Consider the following 24,872-nt stretch of genomic DNA (forward strand, 5'->3'; position numbering starts at 1 on the left):
CCTCTTCCTACACCCATCCTCTGTGCCAGTTCATGCACTGGTGTGAATCTAGGGCATCTACACCTTGTGTGATTTGTGCCCATTCCTCATATGTCCCAAACTGTTTGGTTTGACAGCGTATATATCATGGGAAGCATCACAGATGAATCAGGTTACAGTTGCATATTTTTTTTCTCCCAGTCGTTTGCTGGCTGGTGATCAGGTACTGGAGCTTGGCTTTTCACAATTACTGGGTATGTTGAGCATTTTGCACCCAGTGAAGTACTCCTGAAGTCTAACTGCTGTTGTAATGAAAAAAGTGCCTTTTTGCAAGCTAAAGACTCTCCCAAACTGCAGTGTCGTCAGGGTCAGATCTGTTCTTGTATTGTCAGTTGAGGGTTAAGTATTGGCCTAGGACACGGTGGACAGTTTTTCTGTTCCTCTTCAGAGTGGAATCTTTTGCATCCCACACAAGCAGGCAGATGGGAGCTAGGGTTAACATTTCATCTGAAAGATGTCACCTCCAACACTCCCTCAAAATTTCATGAGAGTGGGACGTGAACTCGGAACCTTCTGATTCTGAGGCAGAAGTCCTACCACTGAACCACAGCTGATGCACAACCAAATGTCACTGCAGCCAACTGCGTGGTATCCCTGTGACTACTCCTGAGATTGTGTGTGAAGATTTAGACAATTCCCTTCTGCTCTGTTGCTGTTAAGTTGACCGAGGTCAATAAAATCATGAGGCATGTATACGATAGGCAGCCAACAGCTTTTCCTTAGGGAGGAGGAGTCTAAAACCAGGCGGTATAGGTTTAAGGTGAGAGGGGAGGGATACAAGAGTCTAGATGGGCAACTTTTTCACACTGGGTGGTGTGTGTGTCAAATGGACTGTCAGAGATAGTGGTGAAAGCAAGTGCAATTTTGTCATTTCAGAAACATTTGGTCAGATACACAGATGGGATAGATATGAATGGGTATGGGCCAAACACGAGCAAATAGGACTAGTTTAAATAGTGAAAACTGGACAGCATGGGCAAGTTTGAGCTGAAGGGTCTGTTGCCATGCTGTAGGCTTCTGATTGTATGTGGAGTTAGTTGCTATGTTTAAAAACTTTGTAATGGAATTAACTGCAGCTTGTAGCAATTGTTTTCCAAAAAAAAAATGCTAGTAAAATGAAGTGTGTGCTTTATTCCGTTTCAGAGTAATAAGAACAGTGTTGAAATGTGTATTGTGTGCACACGCAGACAGATTTATTATTTTTGAGGTTAGGGCAGGGGGCTCATAAGGTACTAACTAAAGGAATTATCCAGTTTTGAAGAAGTAGCTCAAAGGGACACTGACCCACTAAAACAAGTGCAACCATGTTTGTTTTGAATTGCTTGACAAGAACGCTTTTATTCTTCAGCTCACATCCCCTACTCCCCCTGTGCAATGTTCGATAACCTGTAGCAGGTCGTGAGGCTGCTGCTACTTTACCACTTTGGAGCAGTTTCACTTGGCATGTGGGTCAAAGTTGTATAAATCTGGCATCAAAGTCCAACCTGTCAAGTTGGAACAGAACACCATAAGATCATGGAGCTCAACACACCATACCCTGCTCACATGGGCAGAGAGAAACTTCCAAATGTACGTTCAGGTGAAGCAGGTGGGTGAAGTGTACAATGTGAATCCACGTTTTGTCATCCTTTCAGGGCAAAGGTGCTTCCAGGGCCTGGGAATTGTATAGGTGAAGGAAACTGCTTCCTAAATTGTCTTGGATAACTTGAGTGTTGTTTGTTTAGCTAAAGCAGGAGCGAAGAGACGTTGAACTCAGGAATAAAAGGGAAGAGGATGACAGAAAACGACAGGATGAAATTCGGTGGCAAGAGGAAGAACGCAAACGTCGGGATGAGGATGAGTTAACTAGGAGGAAGCAGGTAATTGTCCACTGTATGGTTCTTATTACTATAACCCACTCCTGAGTCCCATGGGTTTTATGATTTCTTCTGTAGGTTTCTGATCTTTATGAAGTAATGATTTGTTCTAACTTTTTCAGCCAGAAACTGGTTAATGAGTGGGCATCAAGACAGGCTGTAATGTGGATAAGTGTTGGATTGTTCACTTTGGTCATAAGAATGGAAAGCCAGCAGAGGTTTTAACAAGCATAAAACTTGTTTATGTTCAGAGAGACTTGGGTGTGCTTATCTGGGAACCAATGAACAGTAACTTCAGAAATAGCAAGCAATTAAGAAGGAAAGTGGCACGTTGACCTTTTTTGCAAGAGAGTTGGAGTGCTGGAATAACTAAGTCATTCTGCAGTTGCACAGGCTTTTGTTGAAGCCACACTTGGAATATTCGGTACCATTTTGGTCTCCATATTTAAGGAACGAACACTAGAGTGGAGATTCACTGGATTGGCTCCAGGATGCCATTCAGGGCTGAGAACTGGGCCAAAACTGTTTGGATTTATGAAAAATAGGATGGGATCACTTTTGAAATGTCAAACCCTTTCAGAACCTTCTATAGGATAGACAGTGAGAGGTCGTTTGTGCTTGCTGGACAATCTAGAACACATACATGGATCTCTGGAGCCCTAAATGATTGACCCCTTTTCCAACGAGAAGTGACTTGTCTCAATGTTTGGAATTCCCTAGCTCCAAAGTTGAATGCTCCATCATTGAGTGTAATTTAGCCTGCGATAGATGGTTTTGAATTGTGGGATATTGATTTGGGTGGGAAACTGGAGGTGGAGCTAAAGATGAGTAACAATTACGTTGAATGGCAAAGCAAGCTCAAGAACCTTTCTGGTCTATTTCTGTTCCTATTTCTTATGTGTTTGCATTGACCTAGGTATTTGCAATTATTCCAGACTCAGTGTATTGTACAGTGAATATGGAGATGTCTAGCCTAGAAAGTCCCAAGTTTTTATGCTCGGGGAGTTGTTCTGAGTTGTATTGGCACCATATGGTGAGAAAGTGGATGACATTTGTCTCCAGGTTGTTAGTCATTGAGGCTGCTGGGCGAGTGCATGTTTCCAATGAGCCAGGGCAGGATTAGAGTGTTGCTGCAGCTCATCTGTGGTCAGAACACTCATTTGTGAGCAATCGCCACGGAATGTGAAATAACCAGAGACTTGGCTGCCAGTCTGGGGTAAATCTGGGCTCAAGGAGAGAGAAGTGAGGTGGGTTATAAAGGAAACTTGAAAGGAAAACTGTTCCTTAAGCCAAGCAGTCCTCTTGCTGTTGGTGCTGCAGGTGTGGCATTTGAGGAGGGACTTCAAGAGTGATATTCCAAATCAGGCTGTGTGGCTTAGAAGCAATATTTAGGTGGTGTTATTGAAAAATCAACGAACTTGCCCTTCTCAGGGTGCCAAGGCAGTGCTTCTTTCCTGTGGCTAATGTTGAACAGACCAGATTCTCTCAAAAAAAAACTCCTTTTGGATGTCTCCATTTGCAATCTCCCAACTGTTTGGCAGCAAGTCAGCAGGGTAGGAGATTTCATCAGCTCTGTTGTATTCGTCTGTCATCACTTGCACTCCCCTTTGTGTCCAGTGTGTTTCCCCCCTCCTCTGAGGAGGGAAGTTGGGCTCATCTGTGTCCAGGTTCTGCTGTTCAACGTGCTAGATCACAATGGAACCGCCCGAGATTGTTGCTGTTTGCGTTTTGGCGCGTACATTTGAGGGATCTGAGAAGGCAGACTTCTCAATTCACAGCCTACAGTCGACTGAGCTGACCACATCCCAGAGTAACTGACCTGTTTCCTTCCAGGAAGAGGTGGTTCGATTTCAGAGAGAGCAGCAGGAGGAGGCTGCCCGGCGCCAAAGAGAGGAGGAGGATCGCCGACAAGAGGAGGCCCTGAGGCGACGTGATGAGGAGGAAAGGCGGCAGATGGAGGACATCCTCCGGAAGCAGGTGATTTGCTGTGCCTTTCATGTTGGGGGACAGTGGGATGTGTGTCTCACATGACCCTCCTCCACACTGCAACAAGTAGATGAATCACTGGTCCCTCAAACCACCTCACTCAGTTCAGCAAATGCTATGCAAACATTGAGAAATTAAGGGGGCACATTATGGAGCCCTGTAACTGAGTAGCTACAAAATCTCTGCACACCCACATTGCACATATAATTCTCAAGGATTTTCACAGGGCAAAGTCTAGTTCGGACTAGAATGAATTTTGCTTTTAGTTTTTTAATAAAAATATGCATTTTGCCTTCTTCAAATGACAGAAACCTATAGGCTGCCATTTACTCTGTGCCAGTGTTGGCTTTCTGAAAGAGCAATTCCACCTTGTTCCTTGCCTCAGCCTTTTGTCTGTAACTGCACAGGTTATTCATCCCCAAGTAGCCGAGCAAATCCTTTTTAAAATTATTTATGGTTTCAATCTGCACCACCTTATTCGGGTCAAGATTGGATCCTGTGAACGGAATTGGAGAGGAAAGCACGTCTCCTTTTACCTCTTCACAAATGATTTTAAATCTTCAATCACTGGTTCTAGAATCCTAGCTACTCATGGCACTGAAGGATGCTATTTGGCCCATCAAGTTCATGCTGGTTCCCTCAAAGGCAGTCCAGTCATAAAGTCATAGAAATGTACAGCACAGAAACGAACTCTTCGGTCCAACTTGTCCATACCAACCAGATATTCCAGTCTAATTTAGTCCTACTTGCCAGCTCCGAGCCCATACCCCTTCAAACCCTTTCTATTGATATACCCATCCAGATACCTTTTTAAATGTTGCAAGTGCACCAGCCTCCTCCACTTCCTCTGGCAGCTCATTCCATATATGTACCACCCTCTGTGAAAAAGTTGCCTCGTGGGTCTCTTTTATATCTTTCTCCCCTCACCCTAAACCTATGTCCTCTAGTTCTGGACTGCCTGACCCCAGGGAAAAGACTTTGTCTATTTATCCTAACCATGCCCCTCATAATTTTGTAAACCTCTATGAGGTCACCTCTCAGCCTCCGACGCTCCAGGGGAAACAGCCCCAGCCTGTTCAGCCTCTCCCTGTAGCTCAGATCCTCCAACCCTGGCAACATCCTTGTAAATCTTTTCTGAACCCTTTCAAGTTTCACAACATCTTTCCGGTAGGAAGGAGACCAGAATTGCAATATTCCAACAGTGGCCAAACCAATGTCCTGTACAGCCGCAACATGACCTCCCAACTCCTGTACTGAATACTCTTGACCAATAAAGGAAAACATACCAAACACCGCCTTCACTATCCTATCTACCTTTGACTCCACTTTCAAGGAGCTATGAGCCTGCACTTGAAGGTTTCTTTGTTCAGCAACACTCCCTAGGACCTTACCATTAAGTGTATAAGTCCTGCTAAGATTTGCTTTCCCAAAATGCAGCTCCTTGCATTTATCTGAATTAAACTCCATCTGCCACTTGTCAGCCCATTGGCCCATCTGGTCCAGATCCTGTTGTAATCTGAGGTAACCCTCTTTGCTGTCCACTACACCTCCAATTTTGGTGTCATCTGCAAACTTACTAACTGTACCTCTTATGCTTGCATCCAAATCATTTATGTAAATGACCAAAAGTAGAGGGCCCAGCACCGATCCTTGTGGCAGTCCATTGGTTACAGGCCTCCAGTCTGAAAAACAGCCCTCCACCACCACCACCCTCTTGTCTTCTACCCTTGAGCCAGTTCTGTATCCAAATGGCTAGTTCACCCTGTATTCCGTGAGATCTAACCTTGCAAATCAGTTTCCCATGGGGAACCTTGTCGAACACGTTACTGAAGTCCATATAGATCACATGTACTCTGCCCTCATCAATCCTCTTTGTTACTTCAAAAAAACTCAATCAAGTTTCTGAGACATGAATTCCCATGCATAAAGCCATGTAAACTATTCCGAATCAGTCCTTGCCTTTCCAAATACATGTACATCTTGCCCCTCAGGATTCCCTCCAACACCTTGCCCACCACCGAGGTCAGGCTCACCGGTCTATAGTTCCCTGGCTTGTCTTTACTGCCCTTAAACGGTGGCACCACTTTTGCCAACCTCCAGTCTTCCGGCACCTCACCTATGACTATCGATGATACAAATATCTTAGCAAGAGGTCCAGCAGTCACTTCTCTAGCTTCCCACAGAGTTCTCGGGTACACCTGATCAGGTCCTGGAGATTTATCCACTTTTAACCGTTTCAAGACATCCAGCACTTCCTCCCCTGTAATCTGGACATTTTGCAAGATGTCCTCATCTATTTCCCTACAGTCTATGTCTTCCATATCCTTTTCCACAGTAAATACTGATGCAAATTATTCATTTAGTATCTCCCCCATTTTCTGTGGCTCCACACAAAGGCCGCCTTGCTGATCTTTGAGGGGCCCTATTCTCTCGCTAGTTACCCTTTTGTCCCTAATATATTTGCAAAAGCCCTTTTGGATTCTCCTTAGTTCTATTTGCCAAAGCTGTCTCATGTCCCCTTTTTGCCCTCTTGATTTCCCTCTTAAGTATACTCTACTTTCTTTATATTGTAAGGATTCATTCGATCTATCCTGTCTGTACCTGATATATGCTTTCTTCTTTTTCTTAACCAAACCTTCAATTTCTTTAGTCATCCAGCATTCCCTATACCTACCAGCCTTCCCTTTCACCCTGACAGGAATATACTTTCTCTGGATTCTTGTTATCTCATTTCTGAAGGTTTCCCTTTTTCCAGCCGTCCCTTTACCTGTGAACATCTGCCTCCAATCAGCTTTCGAAAGTTCTTGCTTAATACCGTCAAAATTGGCCTTTCTCCAGTTTAGAACTTCAACTAATAGGTCTGGTCTATCCTTTTCCATCACTATTTTAAAATGAATAGAGTTATGGTCGCTGGCCCCAAAGTGCTCCCCCACTGACACCTCAGTCACCTGCCCTGCCTTATTTCCCAAGAGTAGATCAAGTTTTGTACCTTCTCTAGTAGGTACATCCACACACTGAATCAGAAAATTGTCTTGTACACACTTAGCAAATTCCTCTCCATCTAAACCTTCAACACAATGGCAGTCCCAGTCTGTTTGGAAAGTTAAAATCCCCTACCATAACCACCCTCTTATTACAGATAGCTGAGATCTCTTTCCTCACTATCTCCCTGAGTCCCACCCCCCCACCTTACTAGTTTAAATCCTCCCAAGCATTTCTAGCAAATTTCCCTGCCAGTATATTAGTCCCCTTCCAATTTAGGTGCAATCTAATCTTCTTGTACAGGTCACTTCTACCCCAAAAGAGATTCCAATGATCCAAAAATGTGAATCCTTCTCCAATACACCAGCTCCTCAGCCATGCATTCATCTGCTCTATCCTCCTATTCCTGCCCTCACTAGCTCGTAGCACTGGGAGTAATTCAGATATTACTACCCTTGAGACCTCCTTTTTAAATTTCTGCCAAACTCTGTAATCTCCCTTCAGAATCTCAACCTTTTCCCTTCCTATGTCATTGGTTCCAATGTGGACAATGACCTCCTGCTGGCCCCTCTCCCCTGTGAGAACATTCTGCACCCTCTGAGACATCCTTGATCATGGTACTAGGGAAACAACACACCATTCTGCTTTTTCTCTGCTGGCCACAGAAACTTCTGTCTGTACCTCTGACTACAGAATCCCCTAACACAATTGATCTCTTGGAAGCCGACGTACTCCTCGTTGCATTAGAGCCAGTCTCAATACCAGAAACTTGGCTGTTCGTGCTACATTCCCCTGAGAATCCATCACCCCCTACATTTTCCAAAACAGCATACCTGTTTGAAATCCACAAAAGACTCCTGCACTAGCTGCCTACCTCTCTTCCCCTTCCTGGAGTTAACCCATCTATGTGACTGGATCTGAGACTTTCCCCTCTTCGTATAACTGCCAACATACTGTTGCTGTTGCGAATTCCTCATTGCTTCTATCTGTCTCTCCAACCGATTCACTCGATCTGATAAGATTCATATCCAGCAGCATTTATGGCAGATATAATCCACAGTAACCCTTAAACTCTCTTTAAACTCCCACATCTGACAAGAAGTACATACCACTGCAAAGGCCATTTTTGCTCCTTCACAATCTGAGTCAAATGTACTTTCGCTGGAAAGTGCTTTGAGATGTTCCCTCTGATGGTGGAAGTCACTGTATAAATGCAGGTCTTCCTTTTCTTGCTTTTGCCCCAGTGTTCAGCCTTCCCTGAAGTGCATCAGTGCTTCTCTTCTCATCTGCTCCATGTGGTCACATGTTGTTGTTCCAGGAGAAAGACAGGCGGCAACAGGATGAAACCCGCCGGTGGCTGGAGGAAGAGGAGAGCAGGCGCCAGTTGGAGGAGGAAGCCAGGCGCAGGCTTGCCGAGGAGGAGGAACGGAAACGCAAGGAGATGGATCTGCAGCTTCAGCGGCAGCAAGAGATGCTGCGACACAGGCAGCAGCAAGAGGCACTGAGGCGCTTACAGCAGCAGCAGCAGTTAGCACATATAAAGGTACCACTCACCTAGTTCCTCTGGAACTGGATCTCCATGCTTATCAAAAGTCCTGTATTTGATTCCTATCAGACTGCTGGGATCAAAGTCCTCCTGTCAGTTTGTGAAATGAGATGAGCCTGGCTTGTGTTAATCAAGTGTTAATTGGCATTTGCAGTTCATCTCTCCCTTACCATTGGTCTTTTTACAGGCTGGCTGGTCCATGTATCCTGGGCCTCTGATCTCATTCTGAGTAAACTGAGGTTAACTGCCTGTCTCTCTCTCCAGAAGACACGACAGTGTCAACAGAGACGAGACAGCGTTATCATAGTTTCCCTGCAGCAAGTGAAAAGAGTATTTTTTAAAAAGACATGGATTTTTATCCTCCGCCCACCATACGACAATGCATGCCTTCCTGGGACGTGTCTTGAGAGAAGGGATTCCATGATATTTGCTAATCTTATGTCAAGAGTTGGGGTCAACATTTGATGCCCATCCCTAATTGTCCTTGAAATGCGGCAAGCTCAGTTATTTTCAAAGAGCAGTTCAGAATCAACCAAATTGTTGTGAGTCTCGTCACATTTAGGTCAGAGTAGGTAAGTACAGCACATTTCCTTCTCTGAAATGCAACTAGATGTTTAATATCAACAGTAATGGCGTCTGTGGTCACCAGCTCCGGTTCCAGATTTATTACTTCGCTGTTTGTTAACTGGTTGCTAAGGTAGTATTTGAAACCATGCCCTCTCAGTATGACTCTGTGCTGCTGGTTTATTGGTTCACTGACATAACCGATTGGCCACTGTTTTTCATGTGGGCTGAATGATTAGTTCCTGTGTTGTTCTGTTACTGTAAACTTTGCAATGTCTGAAATGAGCTGTTGTTCTTCAGATCCCCTCTTCCACTTCATGGGGACAGCAGTCCAACTCGGTACCACCACTTCAGAAGCTGGAGGAGGAAAGGGAGCGACACCGTAGGGAGGAGGTAAGAATGCACATCCTTGAAGCAAAGGATATATCTGTGTGCTACCATGATGCACTTGCCTTTTGCAGACTGGAAGCCTGTACAAGAACATCACCATTTCTGTGGTGAGCTTTTGCTTGTTGACATATTAGTAATATGTGATCTTTGTGAACCTGTTCTTCTTGCCCAACATTCTTGGGCATCGGTTTCTTCTCCGGTGGTTACACCAATTTTGTATCCAGCCCTGTCCCTGGAATTGAGAAATTCTGCTTCCTGCGTGCTGATCCTGATGGGGACAAACTAAAGAAGTTGGCAGGAGATTGAGTGTGCCCAATTGTGGCCAGTTGTTCTTTTGTCCTAAGCAGTGTGTATGTAAGGCCATTGTGCCATCAGTGAAACTGGTATTTCTGATCTGAAGGATCCCTGAGGTTGGTGTGGATTGCTTTACATTACTGAGAATTGCTATCGTCTGAAGTGCAGCCTTTCAACACATATGTGTTTGCATTTTGTAGTAATCCAATGTAGGGTTGAAAGTGATCCTACTCTAGGGACGCCACATAATGCCTTCAGGCTCTGCTGTAAAGTCTCGCACAGTAAATCAGTTCTACTGCTGTACGACAAGGGCTTTCTGCACCTTGTCAAAGTGAGCACTAATCTTGAGGGACTATCAGATTTGTGCGTATACAGGGTGTTTGACTTGCAGTCAGGCTTGACCCTGTCTTACACAATGAGTGGAGAACTCTGAGCATGAATCCCCTCCTCCTACCCTATTCTGATAATTAAGAAGATTTGTACCTTTTGCTCTCCTGAGGTCAGCAAACCAGTGTAGGCTGTGAATTGAACCCACGACTCTGTCCTGTGCTGTTTAGTTTGTTGTATGCTGGTGAACAGCTTTGGCTTCTATTTGTTGTAGTCAACAAAAAAAAACTTGCATTTCTATCAACAAAAAAAAGTTTGCATTTCCTAGGTGCCCTTGACTGTCTAAAGCACTCAAAAGCATTTCATGAGTGCAATTGGCCAAAATTTGGTTCCAAGCTCCTAATGAGATATTAAGAAGGGTTCCAAAGCTTGCTCAGTAAGAAGTGAGGAGGAAAGAGGCAAGTTTTAGAGCTTGGAATCTCTAGAAAACTAATGTGATGCAGTGATTAAAACCAGGAATGCTCACAGGTCTAACATTTGAGGAGCAGGAGGCATTTTGGAGACTTATCGGGCTAGAAATGGTCATAGATGAGGAAGGGCAAGATCTCACTGGGATTTGAAAACTCGGGTGAGCGTTTTACACAGGCCATTGCCAGGCTGATCTGGTCCATTAATACTCTGGATTCTCTTCCTTGACTGTTAAAGTCAGGTTCGCATCAACTGGTGCAGCCACATATTGAATGGTATTGAAGAATCAATTACGGGATTTGTGCATGTAGAATGTGATCAGTGGTTATTCCGTAGGCGCAGTGATGGCTCGGTGTGCTATTGCTGACTGGCAGAAAGCAGCACCAGCTCAGGTTGCTCGTGTCTAGACCTGTCAACCTTCTCTGATTTGGCTTGATAATGTGTGCGCTCTAACCTTTCTGTATATGTTAATATTCTCTGCTGCAGCAATGTCGTCAGCAACAGGAGATAATGAAGGCCCTTCAACAGCACCAGCAGCAGAAGTCACCTGGCTGGAACAATCTTCCCAAGCAGTCGATGTCTGTCAAGTCATTACTGGAGATGCAGCAAGAGCTGCAGAAACAGCAACAGCAGAGAGCGCAGGCACGAGCAGTGAGTATCTTTAGTTCACCCACATGTAAATCTTACCTCGGGCAATGCCTTTCCCTGCCAAGCTGTTCCTTTTTGGGGCTGCCTGTCTTTCTGTCAGTGTGACATACACGTCAGTAAGGGCATTCAGCTGCGTCTCTCACTTTAACCCAACCTTGTGCTGGGCAGAGGGCATGAACACCTTCGCTAACAACTTGTGGTAATGTCACAGATCCTCCCAGAGTTTGTTCACATTCAGAAACTGCAACCAGGAAGGAGCTGTCACTGAGATGAAGACCCATCTCTGCTTTACCTCACTAGCGCAGTTTCGTTGCAGCATTGCTTGGCTACCACCTCTACATCAACCGGTGCATGCACTTCAATCTCTAGTGAATATTAAGGGCTATTACAGAGATATGGCTCGGGGATGAATAGGATTAGCAGCTGAATGTTCCAGGTTATAGATGCCATAGGAAGGGAGGCGAAAGAGGAGGGGCTTGGCATTTTGATTAGGGATAGCATTACAGGTGTACTTAGGGTGTTCCTGTAGGATTGTCCAGTGAAGTTATATGGGTGGAACTGAGAAACCAGAAAGGGATGATCACTTTATTGGGATTGTGTTCTCATTCCTCGTTCCTCTCTTTTCTCTTCCCCCCCCCCCCCCCCCCCCCCCCCCCCCCACCACACATATTAGTCAGCAGAAAATTGAGAGGCAAATATAAGGAGATCTCTGACACCTGTAATAAAAAAAAGGTTATAACGGGGAGGGCTTTTAACTTTCCAAACATAACTTAGGACTGTCAGTGTGTTCAGGGCTTGGAAAGGAAGGAGTTTGTGTGTGCAGCAAAACTTTCTTGTTTAAAATGTCACTGAACCTACTGGAGAAGGAGCGATCCTTATTTCCCCAAAGGAGGACAAGGCATAGCGAGTGACTGAGGTATCAATGGGAGAGTACTTTGGGGCAAGTGATCACAATTCTATTAGTTACTAAAATCGTGATGGAAAAAGGACAGATTGATCAAAAAGTTCAAGTTCTAAATTAGAGTAAGGCCAATTTTGACAGTATTAGACAGAAACTTTCAGAAGTTGCCTGAGGATGTTATTTGCAGGTGAAGGGGTGACCGGTAAGTGGGAGGCCTTTAAAAATGAGATGATAACATTAGTTCAGAGATGGTATGTCCCTGCTAGTGTAAAGGGCAAGGCTGATAGTTGTAGGGAATGCTGGATGACTAGAGAAATTGCAGGTATGGTCAAGAAAAATGAGGAAGCATATTTCAGTTATGGACAGCTGGGATTGAATGAATCCCTAGATTCCCCATAAGGGAAACAGAAGTATTCTCAAGAGAGAGAAACCAAGAGGGGCTTAAAGGGAACATGAGATAGCTTTGACAAATAGAGTTAAGGAGAATCCAAAGAGATTCTCTCCGTACATTAAAAGAGTAATGAGTAAAGATCAGTATGTGGTCATTTGTGAAATCACAGCACATGGGTTAGGTACTAAATGAATACTTTGTTTCAGTATTTAATGTGGAAATGGACATGGAAGTGAGGGAAATGAACAGGGACATCTTGAAAGGAGTTTGTATTTCAGGTGCTGGCGTCTTAGAGCGCAACGGTAGATAAATTCCTGGGGCCTGATTGGGCAGTTCTCAAGCTGAGTAAGAGATTCTTGGGACCCTTGTTGAGATATTTGTATCATTGATAGCCATGGGTGAGGTGCCAAAAGACTGGAGGTTGGCTAATGTGCCATTTATTTAAGAAAGGTGGCAAGGAAAAGCCAGGAAACTGGTGAGCCTTATGTCAGTGGTGAGCAAGTTGTTGAAAGGAATTTACGTGCATTCTGAAAGTATGTCGGTGCTGCATTTTGGGAACGCAAATCTTAGCAGGACTTGTACACTTAATGGTAAGGTCCTAGGAAGTGTTACTGAACAAAGAGACCTTCGAGTGCAGGTTCATAGCTCCTTGAAGGTAGAGTCGCAGGTAGATAGGGTAGTGAAGGTGGCGTTTGGTATGCTTTCCTTTATTGGACAGAGTATTGAGTACAGGAATTGGGTGGTCATGTTGCAGCTGTACAGGACATTGGTTAGGCCACTGTTGGAATATTGCGTGCAATTCTGGTCTCCTTCCTATCAAAAGGAGGTTGTGAAACTTGAAAAGGTTCATAAAAGATTTACAAGGCTGTTGCCAGGGTTGGAGGATTTGAGCTAGAGGGAGAGGCTGAACAGGCTGGGGCTGTTTTCCCTGGAGCGTCTGAGGCTGAGGGGTGACCTCATAGAAGTTTACAAAATTGAGGGGCATGGATAGGGTAAATAGGTGAAGTCTTTTTCTGGGGTCAGAGAGTCCAGAACTAAAGGGCATGGGTTTAGAGTGAGAGGGGAAAGATATTAAAAAAAAGACCTACAGGGCAACTTTTTCACACACAGGGTGTTATGTGTATGGAATGAGCTGCCAGAAGAAGTGGTGGAGGCTGGTACAATTGCAACATTTTAAGAGTCATTTGGATGGGTATATGAATAGGAAGGGTTTGGAGGGATGTGGGCAGGCTGCTGGCAGGTGGGACTAGATTGAGTTGGGATATCTGGTCGGCATGGACGGGTTGGACTGAAGGCTCTGTTTCCATGCTGTGCATCTCTGACTGTCTGATTTAAGATAATCAACATGGCTTTGTGCATGAGAAATTGTGTCTCACTAACTTAATTGAGGTTGTGAAGAGGTGGCAAAGAAGATTGATGAAGTCAGCGGTAGACAATTTCTAAATGGACTTCAGCAAAGTGTTCAACAAGGTTCCATATGGTGGACTGGTTAGTAAGGTTAGATCTCTCAGGATCTGGAGGAGCTAGCCAATTGGATGCAAAGCTGGCTTGAAGGTAGGAGGCAGGCTGGTAGTAGAGGGTTACTTTTTGGACTGGAGGCCTGTGACAAGCAGTGTGCCACAGGTACCGGTGCTGGGTCCTTCCGTTTAGTCATTTATATAAATTATTTGGATGTGAATATAGGAGGCATGGTTAGTTTGCAGATGACACCAAAGTAGATGGTGTAGTGAACAGTGAAGATGATTATCTCCGTACAGTGGGACCTTAATCAAATGGGCCAATGGGTTGAGGAGTTTAATTTAGATAAATTTGAGGTATTCCATTTTGGTAAGGCAAACCAGGGTAGGATTCCTACCTTAATGGTTGGGCCGTGGGGGGTGTTGCCATGCAAAACTACAGCAGTGTAGGTACATAGTTCTTTGAAAGTGGGGCTGCAGATAGGGTGATGGCATGTTTGTCTACATTAGTCAGAACACTGAGTATTGGAGTCAGTGTCATATGACTGTACCGGACATTGGTGAGCTCACCTTTGGAATGCTGCATACAATTCTGGTCTGTTTCCATGCTGTCTTGACTCCAGAGGGGACTGGTTTAGGTGAGAGAAGAGAGATTTAAAAAGGAAAGGTAACACATTCCACAGAGGTTGGTAAGTGTATAGAATGAGCTGCCAGAGGAAGTGGTGGAGGCTGGTACAATTACAGCATTTAAAAGGCATCTGGATGGTTTATGAATAGGAAGGGATGAAAGAAATATGGGACTAGGTCAGATTGGAATATCTGGTTGGCATGGACGAGTTAGACCAAAGGGTCTGTTCCCATGCTGTATAAATCTATGACTTTTTGGATGCGAAAATTGAAATGTAACAATTTTTGGAAAACTCTCTTTAAAATTCTGCAGCTTGTATTGACATAATATTTTGCATTCCTCTTTTCCTCCTCTATTTCTTTATCCCTTCTACCACATCTTGTTCCTCTTCCTCCTCATTCATATTCTTTTCTTTTCCTTACCATCAGCCTCCTCCCTTCATCCTTTCCCTTTCTCATCAAATCTCCCGTTCCCTCTCTGTCTGTCTGTCTCCCCCTCCACCCCGCAGTGTCTCTATTGTTCCTATCACATACTGTTTTGTCTCCTTGACTTGGCTGTTGTGCCCTTGCCCTCCACTCTTTCCTTGCTCCTTGTGGGGTACTTGTTTGACCTTTGTTCTTCACCTGATTCCTACTCAGTTTGTCTGAAATGGACGGCAGCTGCAAAATAATTTCCTGTTTATTTCCCTTTGGGTTGGTCTGTTAGTTTGGTTTTGTAACCTAATGGACAGTGGCTTGAATATGTTGCAGTGTTGTTTTACCTTAACTTTGCTGATTAGTTTCTCCGTCTCTTTTTGTCTGCCTGCCATTAGCATTCCAGTATGCCTATGAACAACTCGTCGGTGTGGGGATTGCCTGGCCAGTGGGGGTCTGATATGAGCAGCATGTGGAGCATGCATGAAAATAAGAACTCTAACATGAGCCTTTGGGGTGATGAAGCTGTGAAGAGCACAGGCCCTGTGATTAGAAGTGCTGGACTGAAGAACAGCAGGAGTAGCCCCTCGCTCAGGTTTGTCTCTCTTCTCCAAACCATTTGGAGTGCTCACTTTATTCATGTTTAAACAAATGATGTTGGGCAGATGTTTGTGTTATCGAAAAATTTTAAAAACAGTGAGAGTTGTGTTTTAGCATTTGGTTCATGAGAAACAGTACACAGAGCACTTTGCCCATTTCAAAAATCCTGGCTTTGACCATACTTCATCCAACAGTCATCTAATATTTCGCCATCAAAATTTTCATTCATGTCTTCTGGGTCGTGCGTGTCACTAACCTGGCCAGCATTCATTGCCCTAACTGCCCTTGAGAAGGTGGTGATGAGCAGCCTTCTTGAATAACTACAGTCCTATGGTGCTGGTAGACCTGCAGTGCCAATAATGGGGCAGGATTTGAGTGAGGGGGGAGGGGGAGTCCAACATTCCAAATTCCCAATATGAATCCGAGGTACTGTCAGAATTCAACCCCCTGGCATGTTGGGGGGTACCAGGACAGTGCTGTGTAAACTGTCTTCGGTTTATTGCGTAACGCCTGTCTGGCTTGTTAAATTGAGCAGAACCAGTGATCAGTCTAATCCAACCTCCCACCTTCTAGCTTCAGCAGTGAGGCTGTTTTCCTGCATCTAAATGGAGAAGGGTGGATATTTTCAAGATGAAAGGTTTCAATAGGGTAGGTCAAAAACAATTATTCCTCAGTTTCCACAGGACCTGGATTTGAATTCATTGAATGGAAAAGAAAAAGACTTGGAGACTTTATATTGGTGGAGGGGGGAGTTGCTGTGCTGTAATTTGTTTTCACCATGTCAGGAATGGGAATGCTCTGTCTGAAACTCAGGGAAGGAAACTCAATTGCAGATGAGATTGTGAAAGGGAGTTGAGTAGTTACCCAAAAATTAGGAACTCAACAGGGTCATGGACTAAGGGTAGAGATTTGAAATATATCTGTACTACTGCAATAGGTGAAATAACCTGCATTTGTGCCATATTCAGTATTTTGCTTTTGTTAGTGAACAAGCCCGGTGTGTGTTTGATGTTTTACTTCAGTTGATTAATTCCACAAACATAAGTACATGAAGATTGTAATAGCTTGTTTCAAAACTTAGTGTTATGTAACTCACTTGTAAAGTTCACTTGGAAAGAGCCTCATATTTTGAACTTATTTGGTTACTGTATTGATGAATACACGATGCCAAACCTTTTTTCTTCAAATCCCTTCTACAGTGACTCGTATGGAATTCCTACCAGACCGAGCAAAAAGAAAACTGAGGACGAGGAGAAGTTACTGAAGCTGTTCCAGGGAATGAACAAAACTCAGGACGGTTTCACTCAGTGGTGTGAGCAAATGCTGCATGTCCTTAACACAGCCAATAATCTTGATGGTATGTATAAATAGTGTCCGTTTCTCTTCAATCTAACTCCCTTTGATGTAGTCCAGTAGGGCCTGGAATCATGTGCTCTGAAATCCTGCTGTAAAGATTAGTCAGGTATTTTTGTTTTGTCAGTCTGATTGTATTGGAAGGTAATATTCCCTGCTGTTGGTATTGAGAGCATGAGGCAGCTTGTTCGGAGTAGTGTGACTACGGAAGAGGGGTTGTGCCTCTGCATTGCACTAGTAATGGAACCGTATCTCGAAGTTTTCATCAAGTGTTTAATAAGGATTCTCACACCTTTATAATGAGGAGGCTAATGGATAACCTGCCCCCAAATTGTTCCGTGTGCTGCCACCTATAGTAAACTCCTTGTCCTTCAACCTCTCCCCACCCCCAAAGCACATACACTGCTTACAATTCACTGACTTAGTGTACTGGCAGCACTGAATGTGAATGCATTCACTGCATGATGTACCGCTTTTCGTTTTTGTTACTTGCCACCTTTGAGTCCTTGTTCCCAATTAAATTGGCCACCCTTGCGGCCTGTTTCAGCACTGAGTGATTCCATACTGTCCTCTGTTTGAGTTTCCACCTTGCTTTGTTCACCTCTGCCATCTGATAGAAATGTAAAAATCTTGATCTGGAATTCCACTTAATTCCTTCATGCTGAGGGATGGTCAGTAAGAGAGCATGTCCCCATTCTGATTTCTTTTTCTCTAGTTTGGTTGGGTTTTTCTTTAGTCATGAAGTTGTGTTTTCAAAGCATCCCGATAACCAGGTGTGTGTTTTTGGCACTTAGCATCTGTATTGAGCAATCCTAGACAACATGTGATAAAGTTCATGTTGCTTTATCTCAACTTCAGAAGAACAGCCTTCAGTCAGGCCAGTGTTAAATTTTTCACTTTACCACACAGAACTGGGGCAGTTGTATGGTTTTCAGCCCACCTTCACTCAGATCAGAATTACAACTGCCAAGATTTAACTTGTAAGTTGGACCTGAGAGAAAGTAAACTTGGTTTGTGTGGATCTTTGGTTTGGACACACAGAATTTCTCATTTGGAAGGTAGTCTGACCTCATCAGTGTTTTCATGGGCTTCCTTGTCATTGCAGTCCCCACGTTTGTATCCTTCCTTAAAGAAGTGGACTCGCCGTATGAGGTGCATGATTACATCCGTGCTTACCTGGGTGACACCCCGGAGGCCAAAGAGTTTGCCAAGCAGTTCCTGGAGCGTCGTGCCAAACAAAAGGCTAACCAGCAAAGGCAACAACAGCAACAGGTAGAGTATGAATGATACGAATGCAGGACAGGCTCTGCTTTCCCATTCAGCAGAGTACATCTTCCATAAGTCTGCAATATCTTTCTTATTTTTGCAAATGTACCTAATGAATTGGCATCACATTGAGTTATGTTCCTTTTTTCAAACAGAATTGAAACCACTTCAGAAACCGGCAATCTTTTAATTTTATTTTTCATTTCATGTTTTCTCCGTTCAGCCTTTACTTTTGGCTAGGGTTAAATTCTCCAGCTCGCTCACTAGTAATTTATTCTGTAGCTGTTTTTCTTTGGTTCAACATCCTCTGCACATTGTGGGAGAATAGCCCAGCTTCAAAGAATCTTAATTATTACAGCACAGAGGAAGACCATTCTCCATTATACTTGCACGTCAATTAATGTGATTGGAAAAGCCAGTAACAATATTATGAAGCCTCGAGCCTGTACCTAGCTTTATATTTTGAGCTTAGGTTGCCAAAATTTGGTGCCAGGTTTTTTGTACTCCGCAATATCAAGTTGGGTAGAGCATTGAATCTATCATCCATCCAACAGCTCTTTAGTTTCTTTTTGTTGTTTGTTTACAAAGCAAGGAGAGGTTGATTAATGTTAGGCAAAATATCAAACAAAGCTGATAGCATTGACCAGGCAGGCAATTAATTGTACAATAAAACTATTGAGTAGGCCTTTGGCCTTGGAAACTGTCTTGCATCATAGATAATTTTTCAAGTATCACCAATTTAGAAAGGAGAGCCCCCCCCCCAATGTGATGCATGTGGGTACTGTATGGTGGGGTGCCTAACTCGTCCCCAAAGTAGAAGTCTTGTGGCACCCTGCCTCTACGCCAGAAAGTCCAGGTTTGTGTCCAACTCCAGGACCTGATGGCTACAGAAGATGCATTTGTAACATGGCCAAGCATTGGTCGTCAGCCTGTTAATCTCGCACTCTGTCAACGGACTGTTGGAAAGAGTGGAAAAGTTTCCTGGTCAACTGTGCAATGGATCCCAGCTCAGGAATAAATGGAAAAGGTTAGCAGCAGGGAGGACCAAACTGGCTGTAAAACCAAAATGAGCATTGTGGCAACCCTGCATAACATGGATAAAAGCAGAAAGGAAACCAGCACCACTCCACCCTGGCCAAGTGAGTGGTGACTGCCCTCAATCAAAGGCCAGAATTGTTTTTCTTTGGAAAGGTTACATTTTTGGATCCTTGTACTTGCTGAAACAAAAATTCATTCTTAAAACTATGGGCAAGGCTAACTACTGGCATTCATTCCACCCATACACGAGCATGCTTTGAATCACTGCTATCAGCCAGGTAGGTCAGGACATCCAGCATTTTGGCCCTGTAGTATTGAAAGGAGCAGCAAGAAGTTTTCTTTTATATTCTTTGATCAGATATAGATATTGCTGGCAAGGCCAATATTGGTTTCTTTGTCCCTAATTGCCTTTGAACTGAATGGCTTGTTCTGCCATGTCAGAGGCTGGAAACACATCAGCCATATCTGGGAAGGAAATCTGCTGCCTTTACCTGAAGTACAACAATGAAACAAATCGTTTTTTACATCAGCCACCAGTAGTCTAAGGAATGGTGTCAGTGACACCAGACTTCAGATTCAGGTTTATTAATTGAATTTAATTTCTGCCAGCTACTGTGCTGGGATTTGAGCCCATGTCTTTGAATAGTTCATTAACATTACTATTACCGTACTACTCTACTATCTTCCCTCTAATTTGGAGAAGATTTTATACTCAGACACTTGCTATCTTTGTTTTTCTCAGTGGTTGAGACCCCAGCTTTTGAAGGGGTCTTGAGTTGTTGCAGTGTATCAATGTAGATGGGCTGCTTATCTTTACCTTATCTTTAAAGATAACAGTCTTATCCTAATCTTTAAGTTTATAGCTCTCTGCTTTATTTAATTAAAGCAAACTGGTGTGAGCACTGGGGGCAGGCAGTGTGAGGTAGGAGGCCAAGTCTGGCATCAGTGTGGTGCGATGTCTAGAGGATGTACACTATTTGGAGAATGAAGTCTATACAAGGTACGTGATCTGTGACCTTATTTCTCTCATCCACTGTGTCATCGTACTCTCTTTTGGCAGTTGCTAGTGTTTGATTTTTACCTGCCCCTTGGTTATGGGACAGTTTATGGAATAGAGGGGAAACTCATGGCAATGATGGGGGAACTGAGTAAGTTTGAATTGTCTTCAGTGCAAGTAACATTCTTCAAACCTATGACTAAACGTAATGTGGGGGTTCCACGCAGTCGGGTCAATAATTACTGATTAAGGTCTCCATGTTGGTTATGTATAGTTGTATATGAAAAGCAGTTGTATATCAGCAAACATCAGTTAGTAACTAGCCTCATCCTGAATAAGCACTTTATCTTCTGAGCACTTGGGTTGTGAGGGCAAATTCTGGGAAAATATCTCCCTCCCTCCCTGCCTTTTTATCCTTGCCTCATGGGTTTCCTGATCTTGGCAGGGGGGGTGGGGGGAATATATCCTGTCGATGAATCATGTGCCACAGTAATGTGCAGTGGACATTATGTTTGGATCGAATTCCCTGAGGATTTATGGTGTTTTCCCTTTCTTTCCTAGTTAACAAAGGAACTTTTAAGCCTCACTGGGAACCTCGCTCTGCAGCCTGACAGGTTACAGGTTAGCATGGAACTTTTTTTTTTCCAGCCTATCTCATTGCTGCCATAGACAGCAGACCAAGTGCAGGATTGTGTTTTGGTGATGTTTAATGGCTCTTGAGTCTGGTGAAAGCTGTTACTTGGTCAAAGGATGGTATATCAGGCCACCCAACCCAAGGAGGAATGCTAAATACTTAGTCACAAGTCATGTTTTGCATGACCATTCTAACTTGGTATACTAAATTTATTCGTGTGTATTTTGGATTATAGAACAGTTCAGTTTAAAGCACGTATTTTGGAAATTGACTACAGAAAAGAACTGTCTGTTTTTTTTTTAAATTATATTAAATAAATTGCCATAATCGGATGAAGCAAATACAGCATGAATCTCACCATATCACCTTGAGGAAGAAAAGAGTAGATGTGAAGAGGGCAGACCTTACAATCTTTCTAAGGTTGGAGGAAAGGGATGTAGATGACGGTGTTATTTTGGGACTCAGTTCCAAAGAATGTAGTCTGACAGAATGGGACTCTGACATTGGCATGAAGGAAAGGAGGTGGGCAGGAATCGGCCTGTGACTTGTGGCTCAAGAAGGTTGCCCAGATGAATTGGATTAAGAACTGGCAGGATGCAGAAGTTAAAGTTGGAAGCATTGTGCTGCAAGGAGTCAGTGGAAGCCAGCAAAACTGGGGAATGTTGGATGTGATAAAGGAGGAAAAATAATTGAACTCTATAAAGTTCAGCGTTAGCTGGGATTGTCGTGGCTGGCCAGAAGAGCTGTTGTCAATTTCAGTAGGTGATTTTTGTTGCTTTATAGGGTTTTACTATCAAATTGATGTTGAATGAGGGCATATGACCCATTGAACAGCTTAAACAATACATTGCTGAGATACAGCTAATGGTCTGAGCCTAGGTTGGTGGCAAACATCCTCAACTTGGCCGCCATGTCAGATTTCCCAGTTGCCACGGCCTGTAGCAGTTTCTCAGGCTGTGATGTGCAGCCAGCAGCAGTGTCGATAATGTGACTTTTCATGCTTAGAGTGAGTCATGAATAGGCTGACCTTTGAAGGCTGTCACTCCCTCTCATCATCCATTGTTGTGCCATATAATCAAAATGGCTCCAAACCTGCTATCTGTCTTAGCGATGAGAGCATGTGTGCAATAGTTCTCACATAAGCAGCATCCACTGCTCCCAGTTGAGTACTGCACACACCAGCCACCTGACCACCTCAATTTTTGCCTCATTAACGGAACTAATTCTGTAACTTTCCAAAGTTAGATTGGGATGAGCTAGGGAGAGGGGTATGAAAAGGGAGCCAGGTGTGACTTAGTGTTGCTTTCTGTGGAGTGATATTGGCGGGTCCTGTCTTTGCGATTTGGTCACTGGTTCTGCCCTGCTTTTCCCTTAGCTTGCTCTTTGCTGAAGATGCCAGCTCATGAAGGGTTCTATTTCCACACATGCTGGTGGCTTTATGACCTTATCCAAGTAATAGGGGCACTTGTGCCCAGCCTCAGTTGCCTGTGGAGACAGCATGTAGACTTCCACGGGGGCTCAGGAGTTGAAGCAGAGACTGCGTGTGCTTCCTGTCCTCATTAGCAACTCTTGCCCCCACAAGTCAACGGGCACTGAATGCAACCCCACTGCCCACACAACTGATTACAGTTGCTCCTTAAAAGGATTGTGACAAACTAATTGTGTGATGGCTTCTCTTGTGCCAGGACTCCATCTGGGGAATCGGTTCAAACAGCCTACAGTCACTCTTCCAGGGTAATCACAACAGTGCACAGCAGTCGTCTTACGAGAGCTCTCAAGCTGGGAAAAAGAAAAAGAAGCAAAAGATGGTGCGGGCTGATCCTAGTATCCTGGGTAAGAGTCACTGTCCATTCTGATTGCATTGCCACTATTTGCAAGAGGGAAATGGTGGTCTCTTAATCCAGGACCCCAGGCTAAAGTTTGGGGGATGGAAGCTTGAATCCTGTTGTAGCAGATGGTGGAAGGTGAATTCAGGAAAATAGCTGGAATGAAAAGCGTTCAAAATCCATCAGATTCCCCATTGTCCTTCTGGGGAAGGAAAATTCTCTCCGTGTCTGTTGTGGCCCAGATGTGAATACAGACCCACAGTAATGTGGTTGACCCTTAACTGCTGTCTGAGTGAGTCACTGAGTTCAAGGGCAATGGGAGATGGAAGAATAAAACTAGTGACATTTCATGTAAAGATTTTTTTATTTAAAGCCTAGAAGGGATGTAGATCTGGGGACTGAATTCTTGCTTCCTGCTCTAAAATTGCTAATCTCTTCATTTCCAGTCCTCATTTAGGACTTATTTCTAACAGGAGACTTCATTCTAACTCTTGTTTCCTACCACCATCACTCCCACCCATAGAAATGTCTCAATGCAAGTAGATGTGCTATTTTTTCTGGGTGCTTTTGCTTTTTTGCAAAATCCAGTCTGTCTCATTCCGCCCACACCCCTAATTGATTGTTTTGAGAATAATTGTAGAGCTGGGTTTTGAGCATGCTTCTTGCATGAAGAAATCTTCGCTCACAGTAGAACAGACTGCCTCAGATTCAATTCCTTGCCTCTGCTGAGCTGTCTCTGTCAGCAAGAAGAGCAATCAAGAGGGCAGCAAAGACTAGGAAGAATCGGTTGCAATTCCTGCTGACTACAAGCAGTGACCGCTCCTGGAAAGTGATGACAGTATGGAGCTCAACGACGATGATGCTGCCTTCCTCAGCAGTTGAATAATTCCCTATTGCTCCATTTCAGTTCTCCATATTCACATCTTGATGGAGTTACCAGACACCACCAAATGGAGCAGTTCATGAATGAGTAGGGAATAATCATTTCCCACAATTTCCATTCTGTACGGAAAGCCGAGCTTCTGTTTGCGTTCTGTCTGCAGTGTTAGAAACTGGTTCCTGTCGGTGGTGCCGCCACAGTTTGAATATGACATGCTGAATCCAATATGGAGAGCTCCTGCAATCCCTGGAATAAAGTATCACATGACTGAGATAAAGTAAGAAGTCTTGCTCTGATCCAGTGTGTTCCTTCACTCTTCAATTGTACCTTCAGTTCACAAACCAAATATGAGGGTCTTTTGGCTACTTAGCTTATCTGTTGGATGAAATGGCATCATGGCATGCAGAAAAGACAGCACTCCGTGAAGCAAGTCAGGTGAAAGCAATGGATTTTGAGGAACCATGATACTTGAGTCTCTTCTGTGCATGGAATTGATTGGCTTTTTGCCCTGTTGTCTTTGACTATCAAAATACTTAATATTATTACAAAGTACCACACTTTAGGAAGAAGGCAAGGTCCCTGGGAAAGGTGCAGAGGCAATTTTCTGGGAATGAGAGATTTTAGTTACAAGGTTGGTCTGAGAAATCCGAGCTGTTTCCCTAGAAGCAAGAAAAATGGACTCGAGATTTGATTGATGCGTGCATAATTATGACATCTTTTAGATAAGGCAGTAACGGGAAAGCTGTTTCCATTCCTAATGATGTAAGAACGGGAAGCCCACATTTAAGATTTTGCTCAGGGATACAAGGAAGAATACTTCATGTCATTGAATACTGGTGACTTGGAACTCACTACGCACAGGGGTATTGGAAGTGGAGATAATGATTTCAGAAGGAAATTAGATAGACACTTGAAATAGATAAATGCAGGGATGTGGGGTAGAGTAGGGGAATGGAACTGACTGGATTAATCCATGGAGATGCAGGATAAATTTGATGGGCCAAATGGACCTTGTGTTGATGCATTTGACTAGTATATCTCTTGGATTCGTACAATGTGAAGCTAACTGAGCTCATCCAATGGGTAGTTATACTGACACTGGCATACATTAGACAAGGGAGGGGAAAGTTTGAATGAATCACTGGAGAACTGAACCTGCCTTGGCCCTGATGTTTCCTTGTAGTCCTATTGAGAAATCCTACATTCTTGTAATGTGAGCATTTGGCGAGGTGAGCGTTTGTTGGCCTGAGACAATGATGCTCCTTCTTGAGCCACTGCAGTGTACGAGATGAAGGTGCTGTCACTTTTCTGTATGGAAATTTGTTGAGTATTGAATATTTTGGCATGGGTGCTGCAGGCAAGGCTAAGCCTTACTAAGCAATCTTAAA

General features: G+C 43.8%; 1 protein-coding gene across 6 annotated transcripts in view; it reads left to right on the top strand.

Moving 5' to 3' along the window:
* LOC132835238 (GRB10-interacting GYF protein 2-like) overlaps positions 1-24,872 on the top strand; it is a 100,884-nt gene that overhangs the window by 71,538 nt on the left and 4,474 nt on the right. For 4 of the 6 annotated variants that reach the window (XM_060854615.1, XM_060854617.1, XM_060854618.1 and 1 more), the window contains 10 exons: positions 1,764-1,898; positions 3,729-3,872; positions 8,182-8,406; positions 9,274-9,366; positions 10,939-11,103; positions 15,289-15,485; positions 16,690-16,847; positions 17,949-18,115; positions 20,706-20,765; positions 22,464-22,611. In XM_060854615.1, coding sequence (XP_060710598.1) covers positions 1,764-1,898; positions 3,729-3,872; positions 8,182-8,406; positions 9,274-9,366; positions 10,939-11,103; positions 15,289-15,485; positions 16,690-16,847; positions 17,949-18,115; positions 20,706-20,765; positions 22,464-22,611 — 1,492 coding nt within the window. The remainder of the gene's footprint in view (positions 1-1,763; positions 1,899-3,728; positions 3,873-8,181; positions 8,407-9,273; positions 9,367-10,938; positions 11,104-15,288; positions 15,486-16,689; positions 16,848-17,948; positions 18,116-20,705; positions 20,766-22,463; positions 22,612-24,872) is intronic. The other 2 variants (XM_060854619.1, XM_060854620.1) reach the window with 2 other exon arrangements.

This window comes from Hemiscyllium ocellatum, chromosome 44 (assembly GCF_020745735.1).
Source record: "Hemiscyllium ocellatum isolate sHemOce1 chromosome 44, sHemOce1.pat.X.cur, whole genome shotgun sequence".
Classification (NCBI taxonomy): Eukaryota; Metazoa; Chordata; class Chondrichthyes; order Orectolobiformes; family Hemiscylliidae; genus Hemiscyllium; species Hemiscyllium ocellatum.